Source organism: Danaus plexippus, chromosome 15 (assembly GCF_018135715.1).
Source record: "Danaus plexippus chromosome 15, MEX_DaPlex, whole genome shotgun sequence".
Lineage (NCBI taxonomy): Eukaryota > Metazoa > Arthropoda > Insecta > Lepidoptera > Nymphalidae > Danaus > Danaus plexippus.
Genome location: NC_083547.1, coordinates 474,833 through 485,746, shown reverse-complemented (window position 1 = coordinate 485,746; position 10,914 = coordinate 474,833). Strand labels below are relative to the sequence as shown.

General features: G+C 34.7%; 1 protein-coding gene across 1 annotated transcript; it reads left to right on the top strand.

Moving 5' to 3' along the window:
* The first annotated feature begins 859 nt into the window (after window positions 1-859).
* On the top strand, window positions 860-10,899 carry LOC116766114 (proton-coupled zinc antiporter SLC30A1). Its single transcript, XM_032655786.2, has 8 exons — window positions 860-1,186; window positions 5,847-6,049; window positions 6,459-6,711; window positions 7,021-7,131; window positions 7,534-7,656; window positions 9,335-9,510; window positions 9,712-9,811; window positions 10,028-10,899. Exons 2-8 carry the CDS (start codon window positions 5,861-5,863, stop codon window positions 10,150-10,152), a joined length of 1,077 nt encoding a protein of 358 aa, XP_032511677.2. The 5' UTR covers window positions 860-1,186; window positions 5,847-5,860; the 3' UTR covers window positions 10,153-10,899.
* The last annotated feature ends 15 nt before the right edge of the window (window positions 10,900-10,914 follow it).

Genomic DNA, 10,914 nt, shown 5'->3' with positions numbered 1-10,914 from the left:
ATTTCCGTCTGACTAATCACATTAAGAAGAATCTTTCATCTACTTGTAAAATACGGAATCCTATTCGATCACGCTACGCTACGCTTACGCTATTGCGTACACAAGTAAAAGTTTGAGTATACAATGCAGGCTCTAAAGTCATTTATTTAATAAAACAGTAACAAAAACATAAACAATGGAAAATTATAGAAGTCCCCGATAAGAAATTCAATTGAAAATCTTATCTGTGACCTAATTTTGGTATCGTCTAAAACCACAGTAAACATTCTTTTCTAACATATTGACTTTATCCTTGACAGATATTTCAATAAAATGTTTGCTAAATATATTATAAAATAAGAATAGCATCTCATTAAATTATCATACGTTTCATATGAATTCGTTAAACTACACAGATAACGAACTTTCTAGTAATTATTATTCTGCTTAGAACTATTTGTACAAAATACATATTTTTTAAAACCGTTTAAGATGTTATTCCGCCTGTCTGATGGTTCGTATTCTTTGTTCCCGGGCGTGTCCGTGTTTAGTTGCTAGTGTTATATAAAACAGCCAATGCGTAGTATAACTTCAAATAATATATTTATTTTAAGCTGCCAGCCGCTGCGGATATAACGGCGATCGGCCCTGACCCGAAACGAGCGTTCTAACGAAAAATATATATAAAAAATTTATCGTTACGCTCATTTATGTTTTATTTTAAAGAACTGTTTTTTACAATTTCGATGAAATCTTTCTTTATTGCGTTATAAAACGAAAAAGACCTTCGGGAAGAAAGACGAAGTTTCACAGCGAGATATATTTTTGCTAGGGTTCATTGACCTCTATTTATAAATATTGTAATGTAAATCGTTTATTGAAGACGATGCGACACCAATCGCCAGTGGCACGTCGAGTGGCTCGGGTAGGTGAGCGATGGAGTGCCGAGTGGCTTTGGGCTCAGTCGGTGCTCATGAGCTCCGTAGCTAAGGCTTATCGGAAGAAATTGGTGTCGATAAGACGCGCACGTTGAGCCTTCAGTGCCGCCGCAGACGCCGGCGCACGAACATTTCCCCGGTTGACGTAACGACACACGTTTTCAAAATATAAACAATTGGCTGCTATGCTTGGTGAGGGGCAGTGTTTGGTAAACTTGAGTGTTGTGAGCTGTTTTACTTTAAGCTGTGCGTCCAGCTAATCATAAACGGTGAGTCGCTTCAACCGCATCCGATAATTAACACTCTGAAGCTATTTTTGGTGTGTTTACTATGATTGCTTCAGTCATGTACCGAACAAGATAACCGACTCGATCGAAACGAGGTTATGAAAAATCACAATGTGCGCGGTTATATTCAAATGATGAGATAAGAGTCATTGAATGTTTATTTTAAATCATCGTAAACGATATTATAAAAAGGCTGTTATAAATGTTCTTTTAATAGACGGGAGGCTAGTGTCATCTTTCCGTGCAGCCAGCCGTGACCGGAAACATGGATAAATTTTCACTTAACATAGACACTTGCTGACTTTCATTTCCATAACTTTACTCTACATTTATCACATTAAAAAATACTCCATTCTCTTTATAGTCAACATTAGCAAATCTTTAAAATTTACATATAAATAAAAATTCATCTGCTATATATAGATATAATCTATTCTTACAAATAACATTTACAAATATGTATGGATCTGTTTACCTTTTCATCATTAAGATTTAATTGTTTCACTGTCTAGCTGTCATTTTGTACAAATTTTACAAATGTGTTAGTATTTATTTTTCACGCCTGATCTATAATGAGATGTAAAGCAGCCCAAAATATATCTAATACATGTGTAATATGTTTAGATTGTTTACAAAAACACTTAAATAGTTAATGGCTAGGGCCGGAATAAATTTATTACAATTATTATTAGGTTACCGAGTCGTATTAAACAATATTACGGCGGCGTAAAAGAGAGATTACAAAGTATTGGCTCTTAGACTATAAGTATTCTAATATCAACAAATAATTAGTTAGCCATTATTTTAACTGCGGATAGTAACGAGCAACAAACAATACACTATTATCGTGCGATACAAAGAGTTTATTGATACCGAGGAACCAAAGATAAAATACATAAAATAGTGATTATATTTCGATAAAACATCAGCCAATATTTATCAAACAATAAACGAGTCAAATAAGAGTATAATCATGTGCTGACAATACAGTAGGTATTCAGGTTTTCGTAATTTTTTTAGACAGTGGAATGTAGCTCTCCTTCTATTCGTGCTATGGAACATTAACCCATTTACCCATTCTGTAATTTGTTGTCATAAACAAAAGCAAACTGCTCACCTACCTCTGTTCTCTGATGATTCTCATAAACGTATTTTAAGCCGTATCAGTACAAATAGATATAACTTTAATAAAAACTCTCGATATTTGTTGTTAAGTCCAACGAGTCCCGATGATTCTAATCTCTTATTTACTCAACATATCTCCTACATTTAAATATTAAGTATTTAACTTCCAATAAATCGACAAGTAACGTCAGATACGGTCCAAAAGGTCACATCCTAATTATGTTACGCGGACATTAAACAGTACGAGTTATTGTTGTTGCTCGTTTACGAATTCAATTATCACATTCAGTCATTTGTAGTAGAATGTCTGGTGGTGAAGGTCAGCAGACTAATACGATGCGTTGATCTGATTAAAGGTATTTTTATTTCATCAACATCGCTCAATGCCCCCCAGAATACTTGCAATACGTTTGATTGAGTACTTCCTCGTTACACTCATACCTACACTTGATCTACCCAGACTGCCTGGACCTCATGTATGTGATACAGCCCCAGAATATGACATATTTTGTAAATATTATAATGACACTCGTAACTTCATAATATTATTATAATACAAACACGAATCTTGTCTATTGACGTTTATTTAGTAATAAATCATTTTGATTTTCAAACAGCGAAACAGCTCTGGTCATGAATACTTGATAAACGTTTGTAATTTATACAACAAATGGAAATCTAAAATAATATCCCGTGAGCAGTTGATAGTGTAAATTACATTATTTTTATTACACTCGTTTGAAGTAAAGTCGGTCGATTAAAGTTTGAAGTCGCTTCGCGTTATTACTTAATGGCATCAAGACTCCCGTCTTCGTTATATCATAACTGTCGAAAGTTTCGCCAAAATAGTTAAATATCTGAGACGCGTCTACCACCCACTATCACTGGTCTAATAAAGCAATACCGTTAGACGATCTATTTGTCACAACTTTCACTCAAAAATATCTTAAACGATCCATTGAAAAACGTAACGTGTCAAAATGCCTACTTTATTAAAAGTATATAATATGTTCACCACAACTGATAAGAATTGTGTTTACTGATAATATGTGGACCCACAAACACACATGCGTATTTTAAAGTAAAAATGTTTGTACTTATTAAATATATTAGCTAGTGTTTGCGCGTGACTTTCGCGTGCCCTACGGAATCGGTAAGTAAGAAATATATGTTTTTAAACTTATATAATGTAACCAACCGACAGACGTTTATGTTCTGTGTGACGTGACGTCATACGTAATAAAACGTCCACACGTCTGTACGTCTGAAAATCGTTGAATACACTCTATAAAACTGATATTAGTTTGATCACAATTCATTTTCTATGTGTATACACATATGACTTTTAAATATTTCTATATTATGTAAATTCTCGCCGTGAAAACAATAGAATATTTTACCGAATGTAACATTCGTCTCGGCTGATCCTGCGTGAACAATGCGCATTGTAGGAAATTTCGTAATAATTCAAAAATGTCCGCCGTATAATGCGTTATAATACGCGTTAAAAGTGTATTTTCTCTGGCTGTCAGTGACGTTCTTCCAAACCATGTTATAATTATCAACTAAGCATATTTCCTGTTTAGTTCAAACTATAATTTTGTACGGTATTTATTTTTTTTAGTCGCGTCAGTCATGGCTACCACTTAATGCTTACAGCCGATGTGCTAATCTTAAATTAATTTATCGATTCTAACATGTAGTTTTTCTTAAACTATTTTTCTTAATAAAATACAACTTTGTTTTTTATTTTTGATCTTATTTATCAAATCATTCATACAGTCTTCTTAATTTTTATACATTTTAGTAAAAGAGAGAGGTCTTATAAATTCACTGCACATCTTCATTCGTCTAATGTCATGACTTCCACCTAAATCTTAAGACCTGTTGCGAGTCGAATCTCCTGGACCATCACCTGGAGTGGCTTCATGAATTCCGCTGATAGTTACAGCATTGTCCATAATTGAGGATGCAAATTAATTATAAATTGAAGTCGATACTTTTAATTTATTATCTAAGTAACGCATAAAATTAAAATAAATTCTTATAAAGCAGTAATTTTTCATCGCGATTAAATTGTATTTCAAAATGAAAATATAATAAAATTATAACTAACTGCCACAATGAATGACGTTACAAATTTAATTTTACGCTGCGATAATCAAAGTCAACACTCAATCGAATGAGACGGCTCTCACACACTAATGAGGTAAACCTCATTATTACTATTCATGAATATTAAAAAATCAAAAAGTCAATGGAATCATCGGTTTAACATATAATTGTAACATTATTTATATCATCAAATTATTAATAAACAGAAAAAGGTAAAAAATTATATTTTTAAATACACTTTCACTGCTCGTTTACAGTTGATCTATAATACTTAACAATATATTTTGTAGTTATGATTTCATAAAGTTACCGTCTAATCCGAAAATATTAGCTTCATTTAAATGAATACTCGCTGAAGTCTTAGATCTAATTTAATTTTGTTTGTCGTATTAAATTGTTTAAAAAGGTAAATATCTTGAAAGGCCACGTGAAACTAATATTTTTCGGATAAAATACGCGTGATTTATTTTTGAAAAAACTACATACTCCCGACGTTTCGGTTACTTTTTAGCAACCACGATCACGGGCAGACGAGATGTGAGTGTATTAGATCTCATTAAGGCCATTTGAAATTAAAGAGATGTGAAGTCTCGTTGCATTTACTTCTAGGTATAGATGCTAGCAGTCATCTGGTTATATTTATGTGATCGGTACATATTATTGATTACTTATTAACATGAAACGGATCTAACCATTAACTAGACCTCACCAATTCACATCTTACAAATAAAGATATTTGTTTCAAAAACACCTATATATATATATATATATATGTAGTTGTGATTTTAAAATGAGATGTAGCGTTATTTTTTGCATTAAATGATTCAAACAAAGATTATTTTCTTTTCAACGTATATTAGTTTAGAATTAGTATATTAATTATATATATATATACACACATATATGTAAAGAATAAATAGATGTATACTCAGCCTCGCTTGTAAGTTAAATCATTATAAATTTCTTAAATGTTCTGTTCAAACGATAAAAGAACATTAGAGAATAGAAAAGGCATATAGTTTATAGTTTAGTTTGTATTGATTAAGTGAAGCAAGCACGTTAAACTAACTTGATCAGTATCAACTTTTTATCCAATGATAATTACGAAATGGAAACCCATAGAAAAACATTAGACATCAATCTTGAATCTAGACCTAACTAAAACAAATTGAATTATTTTTTGAGAAACAAGCATTCTTCATATTTTCTTTTGATATAATCTTCAAAACATTTTATATAGCTGTCTGTCTCGCGCAGACCGTTCACGGCATGAAATATATGGTATGGTGTTCTTAAATAAGCGTAACTCTCAGCTGAGGGTGTGACAAGAACCATTTTTCTTTATAAGACTAATATATCACCAGCTCCTCGCTCACCCAGTTAAACAAATGTATTTTTACAGATATAGAATAAGCTATGGCTATGAAAGAATGGTTGCAGTGGCTCCCACCTCCTCGCTCCTTGATGGCACTGCTCATAGCCATCACAGGCTTCGGCGGTCGCATGTGCGCAGCTTACGTCACCCACTCACCGACTCTCCTAGTGGATGCCTGTCACTCCTTGTGCAGGCTGGTAGGCCTCGTCACCACACTGCTGGCCTATAAGGTGTTATATAATATGAATAAGATAATGTCATTCAAATTATTAATACACTGTGACTATGTATTCTTGCCAAGCATTGCCCCGATTACGATGTTGTTCCAAATTAAAATGGCACGTGTTTCATGAGAAATAAGGCAGCAAAAATTTATTTTGAATAGTCTAAGATACAGAAACTAACCCTTCTAGTTAGCTTCGATATAATTATATATGTTTTAACAAAGTATTACCGGCTTATAAAAGAGAATGTAAAATATTAATTTTATACAAATGCCAATTTTCGTCACATCTTGATGACAGTCCGCACTTTACACTAATAATAATGCAGCCCTAACGGCTGATTCGTATGTACATAATTATATTCATCATCATAAGCAAATGTTAGGAGACAAACGTTTGATTTAAAATCTTCTAGTACCAAAGGGCTGATGAAGGAGCCGGGCGCGAGGGTCGTCTTCGGAACACCTTCGGCTGGACCCGTATCGAGGTGGTTGGGAGGTTGTCCGTCCACGTGCTCTTCGCCTCCTTCGCTTTAGCGCTGGTGGTGAACGCTCTCCAGCTGGGAGTCCATTCTTCACACGTCACCCCACCCAAATTCCCCCGGGTCATAGTCCTTAGCGCTGTTGTTGGACTGTTGTTACACGCTACTAACTATATGCTACTCGCTGGTGAGAAGCTCTTTAATAATGTTTTAATTTTTTTATTTTGTTGAGTAATATCCCGGCGCCGTACATTGGCCCTACAAAATGTCGACCAGCCAAAGTATATGTACCCTGCAGTATATTACTTGCAAGAATCCTATTGTAAAACATTTTCAATACTTCATAGACAGACTGCATTGTTATAAGAATAAACCGCAGTGTTATAAAATAGAAAGACATCTTTAAAGACAACAATATGCAATAACCGTCGACTCTTCCCATGACGATACTTATATTTTGCAATCAAAATTCGCCTTAAAGCCATCTTTGTTTTAGGTCGAGAGTTAAGTTACAGTCGTCGGCTGAGTATTGCCGAAGGTGGAGATGTGGTTCTGAAGAGTGGAACCGCTGAGCCTGTACTGGCACACGCGCCCACCGATATAGCTAGTGAGTTTAAACTTTCTCCCGTTAAACCGGTCATTAGAATAACCACTCCCATACATATATCCGCCACGTCATTGTCAGCTTGCAAACATATCAAAACTCCTTACAGATATCACTTTGAGATCAATCGAGTTCAAATTAATAATAACGCAATGTTAAGCTGGAGGTACATTAACACAATCATTAATAGTGTTAACAAACAAATAATGTATTTCCTACTTTATAATGTAGATAATGTGACAGTGAACAAGGAATTTGTTTCACAGACAGACAGGGGTGTCTTTGACACAAAGACCTGATAGATATAAATAGTTTATCATACATTTTACTGTATTTGGAGAATGAAGACCAAACATAGAGTATAAATAGTGTATACATGGCGTATATATTGTATGTATGGTTCAGGCAGTTTGTTCGTGATGGCCGCCGGTCTGACGCTAGAGTGGGAGCCGGTAGCCGCGAGGATAGCTGACCCGGCGCTGTCAGCAGCCGCCGCCATCACCCTCGTTATATTCAACTATCCATTCAGTGAGTTATCACATATGGAGTACACAGTTACACTGAACTGTATTTTGCGACGCATAATATAACCTGCCCCATGTAAATGATGGTTTAGTTTAACTTGTTAAAGTGTCTATCTCTGTGGTGATGACAATGTCGATATCCCGTTAAAGGGAGGTCAAGGTTCAAGTTACAAGGAGCCTCTTTGGTCATATTAATCTTTTTTTCCAAATATATGATTAATTCTCATGTCAGCCGTCATACGGCTCGTTTATGGTGGAGTGGTCCAATGCCAGGTCGTTGACACTCACAAGTACACGCAAAAAGTATTTATTAAATAAAATGTTTTGCTTTCCCGCGGTTTCATATATGAGGAAAAAAATATTAAAACCCATTAGTATGAGATTGATGAATAATAAAACTAAGTTCTTCTAAATCTCCCTTTCTGATAAAAAAGATAGATTTAATTTTTAAAACGAATATAAATTAAAATCCTCTTACGCAGACATTAAAAAAATGACAGTATCTTAAGTAGTGAACATTTTCGGTTAGTATTTCATCAATAAAGAGGTTTTATACATCAGAATCCAAATATGCAATGCTTATGAGTCATTTGTGTCGACCATGGAGGTGTCAGTCTCGTGTTATTTAAAGTCGGACTTAACATTTGTTATTGATAGCGTAACAGAACCACAACTCGCACGGTGACATCACATTACTTCTAAAACAATACTTTATAGATGCCCCTCCTTGTTTAAAACACATAATATTTTAAACAAGGCGGTTTGTTAGGAGTATTCCCAAATTAACATTATCTTATTACTCTTAATATCACTTACTTTATATTTAAAAAAAATACATATGGATTTTTAACGTTTCATAGTAACACGCGTGACTCGGCGTGATTATTTAATATTATTACTTTTTTTTTCTGATGTAACCAACGAAATTTATCTTAAATCCTAAAAATAGAATTAGAAAAATTTTTGTTTTATCATTAGTTATACATTAGATATGAAATCCCAATCGCGATCTTATCAAAATTATCATAAATACAGGAACTATTTATGTGTCCAAATTCTATATAACGTCTAAGCTTGATATTCTTTTATGATTATTTATCAAAAACTTAATTTAAATGTTATTAGTTTCACAAGAAATTCATTATCAATTCCCTTCTATTCTGTTAAACATATTAATTAACTGCTTTATTACACGTCGCGTTTAATGTATTAATGATACAATACAATTTAAATTATTCAATAGTACTTCAAAGTTTACATCTCAGATTTGAAAGGATATAGTTTTACATGGAAACCGAGTAATTATCACAATCGTAAACAGAAAATAGATTAGCTTTTATTGTTAAGAGTTTCGTAATTTCTAATAGAAAACCACAAACTTAATATGTAGCAGCGATCATATCTTCAGAATCTACAAAATATGATGTGAAGAGATCACTTTATTGTTATTGTTATATTCCTGAGTACACGTTAGTATCTGTACAGTACTTAGGCCTTTTTTATAAATACGTGGTAAATAATACGTGGGCGTCAAACGTTAGAGTCATTTCCTGTTCACTGACTTTGGAGCTGGTTTTTAATAATCTTTATAAAGGAAGTCGACCCTGCTAGGAGTATGCCAAGCTATAAACTGAATCGTAGACATTACAATCTGGAATAATCTAACGATCGCCTCCGTCCAGTGCGTTCCGCCGGGCTGGTGTTGTTGCAGACCGTGCCGGAGGGTCTGGGCGCGGGCTCCCTCCGCGAGGCCGCCCTCCGAGTCCGAGGAGTTCTCGCCGTCCACGAGCTACACGTGTGGCAACTTCACCGAGACAGGATTGTTGCCACGGCTCACATATTCTACGAATCACCTGAGGTACGTCAGGGACTTTGACAAAAATAAATGATACAAAAAGTTCAGGAACGTCGTTCGATATAGAGGAACTTAAAGCGTTATGAGACGAATTATATTAGTCTTGGTTTAAAAATGTTCTTAAAGATAAAATCGTCATTGCGCGGTTCCTTTTATGTATGGCAAGCCTTTGGGAATGTTTGACTATAATTCACACTGCTGTAGGACTACCTGAGTAGCGCCGGCCTCGTCTGTGATGTATTCAGGCGCCACGGCATCAGCTTGGTGACTCTTCAACCGGAGTTCATAGTCTCAGCGGATTCAGGTATCTATCAGGACTGTATTCTTTTATTTTGTAATCTTGTGATATACTACTGAGAGGAATTTATAGTGAGGCCAGTATAACGTATATTTTTTTGAATATTTCTTATTCTCCGAAGCTTCGTCCACACTAATAATTTACGATGTTTATACTTTGGTATCTTTTGCGTTCGTGGACGTTCTTTAGCGGATACGATGAGATAAAGATTTTATTTATCAGATGCGGAAGAGAGGAAGATGTTAATCGAATTCGCGAACACGGCCTGCTCCTGTCCTTGCGCCAAGGACTGCTCGGCCCCGCGATGCTGCCAGGCCCCGCGGCGACCGTCCGTCACACGCGTCTGAACGCACGTCAACGATTTACAAAATAATTCACACAGGGTATAGAACGTTATTATGTGACTCGACGTCACTTATGAAATAACAAAGGCTTGTAAATATAATGAACCATGGATACGTCTAGCTCAATTTTATCGATAATATTTTATGTGTATAGTAATTAATATAAGCTAAGTAAGTGTCACGGACGTACAACCAAAGAACGGTATCTGCTGACCGTGGAAGATTCATGAGATGTTGTGGAGTATTTTAATTTAGCATGTGTTATAATAAAGAGACAAATGTTTACATATATTGATATATAATGTCACATTCGAATAAAACTGAATTATTGTGAAGTGGTGTGAAAGTATTTTATAGTAAAAGTATTGATAAATCTAAAAGTTCCTGCTGAAAATGATGCTCTGGGCGCTCACTTCGTAAACAAAATATATATTGAAACCATAAACTATTGTATGTACACATGTATTGTTGTCATAATATGTATCGGCGGCCGCTCCGTCTTTTTAATTCACTATTTTTGGCTTAAAGTCTTATTATGTTTTATATCCACACCCCGGCATGTATGTATATTGCCTTCTTGCTCGCCATGGAACTGCTACAAAATAATTGTGATGCTAATTGTTTTAGACAGTATTGTGTTTTATATGTAAGTTGGTTGGAAACTGACTCATGTACAAATTGACTTTTTGAATAAAATAATTGTCGACATGCCGCCTGTTATTAAACGGATAGTGACGTGAGGTAAAAATATTCCATAGTATTATT

Bases quoted from the DNA above. Each gene is read 5' to 3' on its own strand.
- LOC116766114 (XM_032655786.2), top strand. From the start codon at position 5,861: ATGGCTATGAAAGAATGGTTGCAGTGGCTCCCACCTCCTCGCTCCTTG. The intron at 7,132-7,533 runs GTGAGTTTAAAC...TGTATGGTTCAG, and splicing joins CGCGCCCACCGATATAGCTA to GCAGTTTGTTCGTGATGGCC. The intron at 9,812-10,027 runs GTATCTATCAGG...TTTATTTATCAG, and splicing joins CATAGTCTCAGCGGATTCAG to ATGCGGAAGAGAGGAAGATG.